Source organism: Nannobrachium achirus (assembly GCF_963921795.1).
Source record: "Nannobrachium achirus genome assembly, chromosome: 7".
NCBI lineage: Eukaryota > Metazoa > Chordata > Actinopteri > Myctophiformes > Myctophidae > Nannobrachium > Nannobrachium achirus.
This window is the reverse complement of record NC_137816.1, coordinates 16,539,329-16,552,570: the sequence shown is the minus strand read 5'-3', so window position 1 is coordinate 16,552,570 and position 13,242 is coordinate 16,539,329. Positions and strand designations below refer to the sequence as shown.

The 13,242-nt window shown below is 40.6% G+C and overlaps 1 protein-coding gene across 1 annotated transcript in view; it reads left to right on the top strand.

Moving 5' to 3' along the window:
- Positions 1 to 13,242, top strand: part of LOC308288605 (CUB and sushi domain-containing protein 1) — an 803,860-nt gene that overhangs the window by 725,728 nt on the left and 64,890 nt on the right. Inside the window, 1 exon segment of the mRNA XM_080730076.1 lies at positions 1,715 to 1,900. Coding sequence (XP_080586202.1) covers positions 1,715 to 1,900 — 186 coding nt within the window.

Below are 13,242 nucleotides of genomic sequence, written 5' to 3'. Positions count from 1 at the left end.
CGATTAAAGGACAATATAATGTAGAGATTACTTCCTCAAAACGTGGGCTGTGGAGAAATATAAACAGGGAGAGAGTAGAGCCCAGGAGGAGGGGGGGGTGCACTAACTGCTAGTGACGACACTGTCCGAGAGCCAATGATCAGAGCATCAGAGCCTCATTATGCAGAAATCGTCAAAAAACCACAGATAACAGGGGAACGACTGCAAGTTAAAAGTTGGTGTTTTTTTGGTGTAATTGAGGCCAGGAAACATTAAAAAAAGCATAAAAAACTCAAAATTTATTTTTGGATGTCACCACCCCTTTAAACTTCTTCTCATTTTCATTCTCACTAGTTTAGCTTATGTTATGCGATGGTGTGAAACTGCATTAAACAATGCAAACGTATCCGATTCATCATGGTTTGATACAGTGGCAGGCCTGGATTAACATACAGGTTCACAATCACAAGGTTACAGCCCAGGGCCCGAAGCTACAGGGGTCCCCGGACACAAAAAACCCTGGCAGTGCCAATCAACTTCACTTCTTTTCTCCCGCATCCCATGCCTCAATACCTGACTCACCCGCTGCTCTGCCCATGCGTCTTGCAGCTAAAGCTGTATGCATTAATTACAGCGTTTAGAGACGCAGCAGTTTAGTGTGGGGAGGCGTTGGGAGGGCTGAAGTGTGGTCCAAGGGTAAATCTCGCTCTTTCGAACGACCGCCAGTTCGACAAAGGAGCGTCGGGAGGGTTAGCGACTCACCCCACGGAGGTTAGGTTTAGGGTAAGGGTTAGAGTTGGTCGAACAGATGACATGCAAAGCTATCCCGTGGTCCAAGCCCAGGGCCCTGAAAAGCCTTAATAAAGCCCTGTTCACCGGAGTTCTGTACTTAAAGGGGAAGACCACCCATTTTCAATATTGAACTATGTCCTTAATATACCTTAGAGGAGTTGTGTGGAAATAAAAAAAAAAGTTCCCCCTCTTCTGTGTTGCCTAGAACTGGAGGATTGATTTGTGGGTTTGTATTGTAAAGTACAACTTGATGACATCACACCGTTGTACCGTTTGGGAACTTTTTATTTTATTTCCACACAACTCCTCTAAGGTATATTAATGACATATTGAAATCAATATTGAAAATGGGTGGTCTTCCCCTTTAAGTAAAATGTTGTGTTACTTGTACTTCACTTGAGTATTTCCATGTTTTTATACTTAGTGTGTTTTTCATTAATCTGATCTCGGTCTTTACTTAGGTGCAGGAACACAGTGAAGAGTGATTGAAGCCCATTGTCTGTTCCCAGTGCGTAATTCTGTTAGTGTTGTGTCGGTCGCGATCGAACGGCTCAAATGAACCAGTTATTTTTGGTGAACGAAATGAACAAGGTCACTTCCTAAAAAAATCTGTTGCAAATGCGATTTTTGGGATTGGCTGAAGAGAGACTGTTCACAGTTCAAGGGGGTGACTGACTAGAGGGTGACTGACCAACTGACTGAATAATAACGAAAAGGCATTATCGTTCACTCTCTGAACGAAGTGCTGTGACCGGTCCCAGTCCGTCAGTCAAACTACTGAATGATCCGGTCCACTGAAATGAACGATAGTTCCCATTGCTAAATTCTGTGCTCTCACATGACAACAACTTGAAACTAGCAGTTTGAATGAAATGTCTCTCTTCATCTCTCTCTCTCTCTCTCTCTCTCTCTCTCTCTCTCTCTCTCTCTCTCTCTCTCTCAGCTATCTCTTGCGGAATACCCCAGTCACCGGGCAACGGCAGCTTCCATGGTTTCCAGTACACCGTTGGTAGCCAGGTGACCTACGAGTGTAACCACGGCTTCATCTTGGATCCCAGTTTGACTGTGACAGCATTGTGCCTGGAGGATGGCAGCTGGAGCAATGCTGCCTCACCCCCCAGATGCCTACGTAGGTTTACACAGCATCATGTTCCTTCTTGCGTGCGTGTGTGTACGTTTTCCATCTACTGCATACATGGGCAACTGGCGGCCCGGGGGCCACATCACCTTCATTTAATGCAGCCCGCAGGTTAATATCAGAATACTGATTTCTGCTGTTACAATTCCAAACATGCAAACACGACCCACTTTAATTACTTCCGTCTATATTAGTAGCTTAAAAAATGTTACTTTTCAGGATTCCAGTTAAAATATTGCAGATCTACAAGCTCAAAACGTACCCCTGCGACGCGTTTTGAGCTTGTAGATCGGCTATTTTTGCTACTTTTGTGTGACATAGAATAACAAAGTAGGACATTACTTATAAAAATGTAGGCCTATTTGCAATGTGGCCCTCTGGACTGAGTGTGGAAATATAGTGGCCCTCTCCATCACCAAAGTTGCCCACCCCTGATCTACTGGATATAGTTTATTTTACCCATTCATTTCCGCCAAAATGGTGGTCACCTTTGACCTGGAACATTAAAGGTGTAACAGAGGAAATGGGGATCAGCAATTTGATATGTTCACATACATACTGTAGTGGGGAGGAAATCATATGGTCTTAACTTGAGACCATCAGATGAAAAACAGATGAATTATGCAGATGGAAATGCTCCTCGGGGCTTCTTCCAGGTGGTGAACCTTTGTGCAATCTTTGGCCTAGCTTGTAGCCAGAGAAGGAAGCCTTTCCAGGCATGCCTCATCAGTGCTTCATAGACAAGCATGTCACTGCAAAAATGAATGAACTAAGCAAGATTTGCAATCGTATATCTAGCCATAAATTCTTATTGGTCTAGTTTTAAAAATTATATTCTAAAGAAGATAAAATTGTACAAGATGATGATTTTTGTTTTAAGAAAATATTTCTTTTTTTTCTTACCATGATATTAGATCTTAAATTATAATATTTCACATTTACATCAAGTAAAAATTACCCTCTGAGACAAAGGTTGAATCCACAGTGTCACTTTTAAGAAAATGAGTAGCTCTGAGTACTTATTTTAAGTACCAAACTAGTAAAATACCCTATTGTCTTTATGTATGGATCTCAGTGTTTGATTAGGTCATATGGAAATACAATGACTACAATATGGGCATTCCCAGATATGGGGTTAATATTGATGACACCATATATGGCATATATGGATATGTCCATGGGCTTTGCCAGATATGGGCTTAATATTGATGACATCAGGGATCTCCATATATGGATATGTCCATGGGCTTTGCCAGATATGGGCTTAATATTGATGACATCAGGGATTTCCATATATGGATACATGGGCGTTGCCAGATATGGGCTTAATATTGATGACATCAGGGATCTCCATGCTGCATAAGGGCAAAAAGGGGAGTCCTACATCTTGGTCAGTGAGTCAGAGTGATGTCACAAGATCTGCACGGTTTCAGAGAAACAGCGACCGAAGTTCACAATAACTATTTTCACACTACATATTGGAATGAAAAATGTTGTTCAACATCACGTTTATTCACATTTAATTAAGTACAGTGGCTTTCAAATGGCAAGATCAGAGTACATGGAATAAAGTAAATAATAAAGCAAATATATAGAAATCCCACCTCAGCCAACCCTTTAAATATAACATGTCTCTCGAAGTGGTGTTCAAATACATCATTTTGGGGGACCTTGGCATGACAATGTTTGAAAACTAAGGCATTTGTAGAATCAGGCCCAGGTCGTATGGCTCAAGTCATAACGGGTTAATTACACCACACTCATTCCTTTTGGGTTCTTAAAGGAGTAGCCTAGTTCACCCCCAAAATGACTTTTTTTCTATTGATTACTCACCCCATGGAGACGTGAATTCATGGAAATGTATTTTTTGTTTTTTTGTCACATTCCTAAGCCAATAAAGCCTAAAGCCCCCATTGATTCCGGTAGGGGACCCAAAGTGTCTTTGGGTCCCCTACCCCTACATTTATTATTATCAAATTATTGACTTAGGAATGCGATAAGGGTAATAATAATAATTATTATAATTATTATTACCCATATATATATATATATATATATATATATATATATATATATATATATATATATATGGGTAATAATAATAATTATTATTATATATATATATATATATATATATATATATATATATATATATATATATATACATGAATTAGAGTCTCCATGGTGTGAGTAATCAATCATTTTGGGGGTGAACTACTCCTTTAATGGTAATTTTTCAGTGCAATTACGTCATCAATGTCATATGGAGCAAATAACGCAATTCAGAAATGACATAAATAAACAATACATTTTCTTTTTGTAATAGCCTGGGCATTATTTTAATGTATTATGTTAGGCTTATTTCCACAGGGCTTATGACGTAAGCACGTAAGCGCACGTTAAGCGCACGTAGATAGGCTATTTGAAAACGTCACATCCGCTTGACTTCATCATCATCATCATCTTCTTCTTCAAACTCCCAACCGCTAACCTATGCCGCTAACGCTAACAGCTGTGGACTTGGAGTGGAACCGAACGCACGCACGGTAAGCTATTATTCTATTATATTCTACTTTGCACACGAATGTTGAGTGCCATAAAACAACAAGACGAGGCCACAAGCCACAAAGCCTAATTTATATTTTGCACGGCGACGGTGTCGCACGCTGAAAATAACAGATCTTGCAGTGTTATACAAGCTCACAAAGCCGACCACGCTATGCACGGAGAGCTTTTAGATCTGCTATGTTCAGCACCGTCGTGCTGCTAAGTACTTAAACATGCAATTGCACCGTGTTTTGAACTTGTGTATGGTTCATTTTTATAAATTAGGGCTTTTGCCACGTTATCATGCAAAGTGGAGGGCCTGTTTATTATGATTTCAGGTTAACCTACAACAATAAAAGAACAATGATGATAAAAAAACGTTTTATTTTTACGATGAATAACAGAACAGTAAAGTTGTCAGAGTTGCAATTGGTCCCTCCTGATGTGATCATTTTAAATGATGCCATAGCATTTCAGTGAATTCACCCCCCCCCCCCCCCCTCCCTGTCTGCCAGGTACAATATGTGACAACATGTACTGCATCATGGTTAAGCTGGAAACTACCACACTATCCATTTTACAAGGTATGTTGATATTCAGCTGATTAAATTAATGCATGACAGACCTAAATGTGACCCTTGCGGGTACATTTGAGGACCCCCACCCCAAAAAGCACTTATAATTGTAGGATTTGAGGCATTACATTTAGTTGAAGCTTGTGGATTGGCTACTTTCATCTTGGCCAATGTTGGACCATTTAGCTGGCGACCACCTTAAAAGGATATTTTACTTTCATAAACAAATGTGGGTAATTGTTGTCGACCCATGCTTTTGTGAACACCCCAGACTGTTTTCAAGTTGTTCAACATAGTATGCAGAGCATGACATCGAAGGCTCTGTTCAATATAGTGAAGTGTTTCTCAACTTTTTTTAATTTCTAGGACCCCCATAACAGTATGGTCAAAAAGAAGCCAATGAGGGTCTACTCTAGAGGTCTTCACGGGTCCAATTTGAACTACCCGAACCCAAAAGGACCCGGGGGAAATGGACCCGGACCCATATGGCCCCGTCTATCATTTGGAATTTGAGAACCGTTACCCGATCAGCCCCGAGACGTGATGGATCCGATCCGAACGGCCCCGCCTGTTATTAGAAAAATTGGCTCCGATACCCGAGCAGAACGAGAGATCCGAGACCCGAACCTGTCGCCCCGAAATGAAAGAATGCCAACGTTATTATATTAAGAGTTGTATCAGACATATTTCTTACCTAACGTCGCCACGGTGCTGCTGTTGCTGTCAGCGGCGCTGTGCCTCTCGCTCTCGCCAAAAGATGATCTTTTCCCAGACCAGTAAGTCAATGCGGACAGTTTGTAAATACAAATAAATCCATCTTCTTTGGCTAGCCAATGCTAATGCTATCGTTTTCTGTCGCATGTGTTGTTCATTATATCTTTCTGCTTTGAGTGTCCATTTTGCTCTGCAGAGCATGACAACACGCAATGACAACTCCATTGTAAACCGTTAACCAAAACGTTACGTTAATATCTTTGATAATAATAACAATCCAACTGATACAGTCAGTGTTGTTGTGACTGAGTGAGTTCTACTTCTCAGTTCTCACAACCAATGCAACAGATTACATGCTGCATCTTTAGTGCCATCGTGTGGCGTTATCTATTTGGTGCAGTTGTTGCGTTCACTTTCACTTCAATCTCGGCCTGTCTCGGCTCCACTCGGGTAACAGGAGATACCCGGGGAACCGGGGCAGACGGCCCCGGCCCCGGCCCGCCCCGCGGTAAAAGCTCGAAAACGGCCCCGTTACCCGGCTCGGTTCGGTTCGGATCGCGGGTAATTTCGGATCTCGGGCAGGTCCGAAGACCTCTAGTCTACTCACTTAGGTTCTCCTCACTCTGAGTTACACCTATTTACATATTGATATTCATTTGATCAGACACGCCCCTTCCTATTCAATCCCATTGTAACTTAAACCATGGTGGATATTTTTTTTACTATTTTGAAAAGCATTTTAAATGGTTCAAATAGCTGATCTACAAGCTCACAATGTGTCAATGTAGCTATCCATTTGAAGTATTTAAAAACATATTGTTCAAAGTGGTAAAAATATTGTTCAAAATGGTAGAAAAGCCTAAGAAGTTAAGCAAAAAAAATAAAAATAGAAATTGATAAATACTGTATTGAAACAACACAAAACTAGGTATAAACTAGTCCCCTGGGGATTTGCACAGTATATGGGGGATTGATTAAATGTAGGGGTGTAGGAGTCTCAGAATTAATGGTGGAGAACCCAGACATATCAGTGTCATGTCAATGCCCATATTTGGACATTGTTTCATCATGCAGCTGTTACCATGGTGACGACACTGTTTAGTTTCAGTGCAGACAGAGATGGACATACATTCCGTAAATTAATAGTTATTATATTATTGATGTGTTCATTTTGCTTTACATTAGAAACAGACATGCTACGCACCCTCACCCAAGAGGATTTGATGGAGGTTTTTCCAGGCCAGGCTGACTTTGGCCACAGAAAGCGCTTGTGGGCTCCAATTCACCCAGAGGTATTATAACTGCATTGTTTGGCAAATATCAGTGACAGAGTTTTAAATTGGGTCAGTTATTTACCACTTTGTAAATGTTTTATCTGCTTTACTTAGAATGAGAATCCACAAGACAAATCTGGCCCTGTTGGATCCAGAACGTCTTCCTTCTCTCCACTCCCACGGTAGGAGTACATCCCACCACTCCGACATGTCTCCTTTCCGACATGTCTCCATTCCGACACTAACCCTATCTCTAACCCTAACCTGAACCCCCATGGGAGTGTTGCCACTCCGACAATAAGAAGCCAATTTCGGAGTGGCGACATGTCGGATTGGAGAGAGCCTCCCCCACGGTAGATAATTATGTAACTTTGAAAAAAAAAAAAAAGATCTACAAGCTACAATTAAAATCACACGACACGACAAATCATATTGGGACATGGGTCCAAAAATACATTTCAGTCTTGGGATTTCTTTTTGCTTTTACCTCTACATACAGCAGTTGTTTCAATGTTTTTTTTGTTGTTTTTTTTTTACTTTTTTTCTAGGTTAAAGATGAGCTACGTCGGATCTTGGCAAAGGATAACCCTAACTTCACTGAGGCCAAGAAGAGGTGGGATAGCTTCTGCTGCCAGGTCCAGTTCTACGCTGCCTGGAACAAGGCAAGCACAGCTTCCTTTGGATGGAGGTAAGTGATTTTGCTCTCATCCACTCGTCCTAGACAAGTCGCCCTTCTGGCACCCAAAATGTGTAATATCTTCCTGTTGCTCTTAGAACTACAGACCCACTCTCTAGGTTCTGCCGTGGTCTGAAGACTCACCTCTTCAGACTCCATCATAGCCCATAGCACCTGCTCTTTAACCTTAACTATAAGTTAGATTGCATTTTTGTTTACTTTAGTTTTTTCTTAGATTACAATGAGTTTGATGTATTGACCTTGCTTAATGTATGTCGCTCTGGATTAAGAGCGTCAGCTAAACGCCTTAATTGTTTACAGTAGTACATTTTTGAGTAAACAACACTGAGTGAATAGATTTACTAAGCACTTTTATTTTTGTCTCAGTTGAATTTGCTGTAGGGAGAATCAAGGCACCCTGTTTCCCTCCAGCTCCCCACCACCAAAGAAGCTGGGAGGACCCAGTGAAGCGTTGCTCCACATCCTTGAGGTAGGAGTGTCACACCAAATAGACAAAATAGCTGATCTACAAGCTCAAAACATGTCCGTGTGGTATGTTTTATGCTTGTATATCTGCTATTCTTTTTTATTTTTATTGGAATTCTGAAGTGTATTTTCTAATGCATTTATGCAAGGTTTATTAACTTAAATGAACTTAACTACAAATACATTGGACTTAAAAAAATACTGAAATCAATACTATATCGGTTTTCTGTTATTAAGTGACAAGTCGGTTTGCCAGTTGCCCATTTATGTTTACTGAAATCATTTCTATATTGTTTTTCTTTGTTTTGCTGTAGCCATCTGAAGACCCAAATCTCTACCACCAGAAGAGACCCCTCCAGAGCCCCGTCCTGATCCTGGATAGGCCCCGCTGTTTGGTTGCTGTGGGGAACACTCCCATCACCATCTTTCCAGAGGAGCAGCTGATTGACGGTCTGATCTATTTACTTGGCTATTACTACACCTTCCATCTCACGTACCCCAAGTGCGTGGCTACACTCCTGTCTGTCGTGCAGACAGAAATATTATGTGATGACATACATGACCGTGACACCACTCCATCCTACAAAAAGCCTTGGCAGAGTGGAAGACTTTTGTTGATGGGAAGTAGTGAGGTGCTAGTGAAGTGCAATAACGGATGCTGTATTTTTTATTTGTTTTTATTTATTTTATTTGTTGATGTAAAGTAGAGGTGCTTGTAAAGTACAATACCAGGTGCTGTAATGTCAAGTTAACACACAAATCCATTCATTCAAGGAGTTATTGTTTTTAGATATATTTCTAAGCCAATAATTTGACCCGCTCAAATTATAAGCCTGTGAACTGATGAAATCTTCAATGTTGTCATGCCAATTTAAGCACAGAGCCCCTATTGCAGCCTATTGCATGATCAAAATAACAACCTGTAGTATAATGTAAACCTATCACTTCACTTGCATGTTTAAGATCCTTGAAGCAAGGATATGCTTTAAGGATCTTTGCAGGCCTGTCTTCCTTGTTCAGTGTTTCATCGCTGTCTATGAAGGCCCTCCTGGCATCGAGCTCCAGCAGTTGTGCCACGTCACTCTGGTTTGGTTTAGGCCTTTTTAGCAATTCCTGAAGCGTCTTGTAATGCCTGGCCTGTGCTTCACGGCTGTCTTCGACAGTCAACCTCCACTAGTTGACTCTCCTCCGCTAAAATCGAGAACACAATACACAAATCATGGTTATAGGTTTGGAGTCTCCCAAAAAAGAAATCATAGAAGCAGAGTGAAATATTTACATTATACTACAGGTTGTTATTCTGATCAAGCAATAGGCTGAAATAGGCTCTGTGCTTAAATTAGCATGACAACATTGAAGATATCATCAGTTCACAGGCCTAGTGGATGCATCTGTCCAATGACCTGGTGAAATTATTAGCTTGGAAATATATTTAAAAAAAGAGAACTCCTTAAATGAATGAATTTGTGTTTTAACTGTGCTACACACCTATATTAACATCAGTTATTATGATGGTACTTGGAAAAACATTTTCTGAGGTGGTACCTGGTGTAAAAAGGCTTAGCCTATAGCCAAATCTACTTGCATGCAACAGGGCCATCAGGTCCATCATCTGGTGCTGGGCTCCCCAAAATCCCCAGAGGTCTCAGTGGTTTGGGACAAAATGATGGTTGAGCCACTGGATTCGTCATCACTGGGAGAAAGGTTGAGGCGACGTCTCTTCTTGGGGACGCCTCGCTTAGGTGTTGGCCCTTGTTTCTTCGGGTAGCAGTGCTTCTGTCCATGTTCACTGGCTTGCAGTATCGCAATCATGCTAGTGACTGTATTTCTCACTGTGGGGGTGTCAAAGATCTCCTGTATTTTTTGTAAAGTTAAAGTGCTGCTATTATGTTAAAGCTCTGGTACCTTTTGTTGTTAAAAGCTCTGGCAGTTTTATTTTTGCTAGTTAAAGTGCCGCTATTATGTTAAAGCTCTGGTACCTTATGTTGTTAAAGCTTTGGTGGTTTTATGTGAAAGCTCTGTAAGTAGTAATCTCTATAGTGTACGTATCTACAGTGTTAAGTCAGCAATCTCCAAATTTAGGCCTATCCAGGATCAGAACATACTCTTAAGATGTTCTGTCCGTCCGTCTGTCATGTCGGTCATCTCTAAATTTGTTAACTGTTTCCGCATGTGGGAGTATCTGATGTGGGCACTGTTTAGTGTCGGTCGTCAGCCATCTCCAAATGCGGGCTGACTTCAGTGACTTGGCAGCCATTCAAAGTTTAAAAATTGAATTGCTCTGTAAGCACTGTAATACTGTAATGACAATGTAAAGAGCACTTTATTGTCAAGTGCTTGGAGTGCCCTGACTCTGGCAAATTCAGTTGTCAGCCAATTTAAATCCAGCCTGAATCAGATCTGGGCCACATCCAGATTGGAATCTCATCTGTATTAACAACACGTGACCATTAAAACCGATCGGATTCCAGTCTGGATGTGGCCCAGATCTGATTCAGGCTGGATGTGGCTGCACTGTACATGGTGTCTTAATGACGTCAGTCATCTCCAACTTCTGGCATGTTTCAGCATCTGGCTCTTGTGGTGGTGTAGTGTCAGCATGCATGGCGGATGGACAGAAAGACATTGTGACACTGATCTCTGGTTTGGTTTGGGTCTCTTTATTGTCAAGTGCTGGGAGTGCCCTGACTATGGCAAATTCAACAAAAATAAGTGCTTAGTATGTGTTTACTGAAAAGTAAACACATACCCAGCTTCTTTGGTCGTGGTGAGCTGGAAGGAAACAGGGTGCCTTGATTATCCCTATAGTAAATTCAACTGAGACAGAAATAAAAGTGCTTAGTAAATCTATTCACTCAGTGTTTACTCAAAAATGTACTACTGTAAACAATTTACTGTAACACTCTCACACTTAATTGTTTTATAATAAATTTTGAGAACATTCATTATGCCTTCATTTATTTACTACATTTCAGGATTTGCTTTTTACCGCTTATTTGAGTAGCTTTGGGGTATTTTGGAAAGGGATTAACACTTAAATTTCAAGACCTTTAAAGGAGTAGTTCACCCCCAAAATGACTTTTCTTCTTTTGTTTACTCACGCCATGGAGACTTGAGTTCAAGAATATATTTGTTTGTATTTGTTGCATTCCTAAGACAAAATCCGATTATTGTAAATTTACCCCATTGATTCCGGATGGGGACCCGAATAGAAAATTCATTTTGAGGTGAACTACTCCTTTAATGGCTAGTTATTAGTCTCTTTGACTTGGTATTGTGCTTGAAAGGGGATTTTACCACCGATTTCAAGACCTTTAATGGCTAGTTATCAGTCTTTTTGACTTAAATATAGTGCTTGGAATGAGTCTGAACAACTTATTTGAAGAGGTTTGCCAACTAATTTTGAGTTTCTATGACTTAAATGACTAGTTACGAGTTTATTTAACTTACATTTAGTGCTTGGAATGAGTCTGAAAATCTTATTTGAAGAAGTTTGCCAACTAATTTTGAGTTTCTATGACTTAAACGGGTAGTTATGAGTCTATTTGACTTGAATATATTGCTTGGAATGAGTCTGAAAAACCTATTTGAAGAGGTTTGCCAACTAATTCTGAGTTTATATGACTTAATTAATTACTTGGAATGGGGTTTAATGAACTTATTTTAAGAATCCCTGACTTCCCTAAAGCCTTGATATATTTTCTTATTTCAAGAAATCTTACCGGGAAAAAATTTCTTACCCCACTGGCAGATAATCTTACTTGTTTTTAGTTGATTTATACTCAAAAACATATTTTTTTTCTTATATTTAGAGTAGGTTTTTTTGCAGTGTGCCATGTGCTGCTCTGTAGTCCTTTCTGCCTTCTTTAACATCAACTACTGACCCTTCCAAAATAACACCATTAAGACTCCGTAATCAGGAGATAAGCGACTGTGAGGTCGCATACACAAACCTTAGAAGGCAATGGTAGGCATTCGGGAGGGAATATGGAAAATGGGACAGATCCATGTTGATGACATGACTTTAGAGATACTGTGTACAGCTTTGCGTGATTTTAGGGCAAAATCTGTTGGAGCAGTGTCCAAAAATGTGTTTTGCAAAAATCGGCCTGATGGTGGCGCTAGATGGGACAGATGTATGTTGATGACATGACTCTAGAGATACTGTGTACCGCTTTGTGTGATTTTAGGGCAAAATCTGTAGGAGCAGTGTCCAAAAATGTGTTTTGCAAGAATCTGCCTCATGGTGGCGCTAGAAGAGGGCCATGTGAGAAATGAGTTGTGGTTGTGGTTTGGCAGCCAAGGAGTGTGTGTGTGTGTGTGTGTGTGTGTGTGTTTGTGTGCAAAGTTTGGCATGGATCGGGGCAACGGTGGCGGAGAATGGAGATATGAGTAGGGGAAAAGTGTGATGTGACGTGATGTGACTTGACTGACAGACAGACTGACAGACAGCCGGTGGAGGTTTTGATAGTAACTGCGACCTGACGGTCGCATCTACAAAGAGGTCCCCCAGCCCTCCATCTTGGTATCATTTCCACAGAATGTTAAGTAGATTGCAATTGGTGTGTAACTCCACCATCCTGGGAAATTATGTTATGCTTTCCCTCAAAATCCAAAGCATGGTGACAGTTTCAGCTTCAAACCAGGTTTTCTTGGTACATCTTTTTCTTCTTAACAACCACTCGAGCTTCTGTGTTGTAAAATGTTGCAAAAAAAACTCAAGACAACTGTTTTGAGACTTAAATGTTTTCTTTAATTCAATGAATCCAAAAGATTGACAACGCCAGTGCAGGGCCTATTTAAAGACAAACCTTTTGGTGTACTGTTTAAACATAGATTGTTGTTAAGGGGCAGCAGTAGTTAATTTCGCTTTACATTCAAGACAGTCGCACCACCCTCTAGTGTCTAGCATAATGAATCATAGCCCTGTGTTGAAAACCCAGTGACACATACACAGTATTATCGGTTAAATAGGTTAGTACTTGCGTATAATCATGCATGTTTTTGTTTGACAGGAAGTAATTCATATTGGACTTCTCATATAAAAATACACAGACGGAA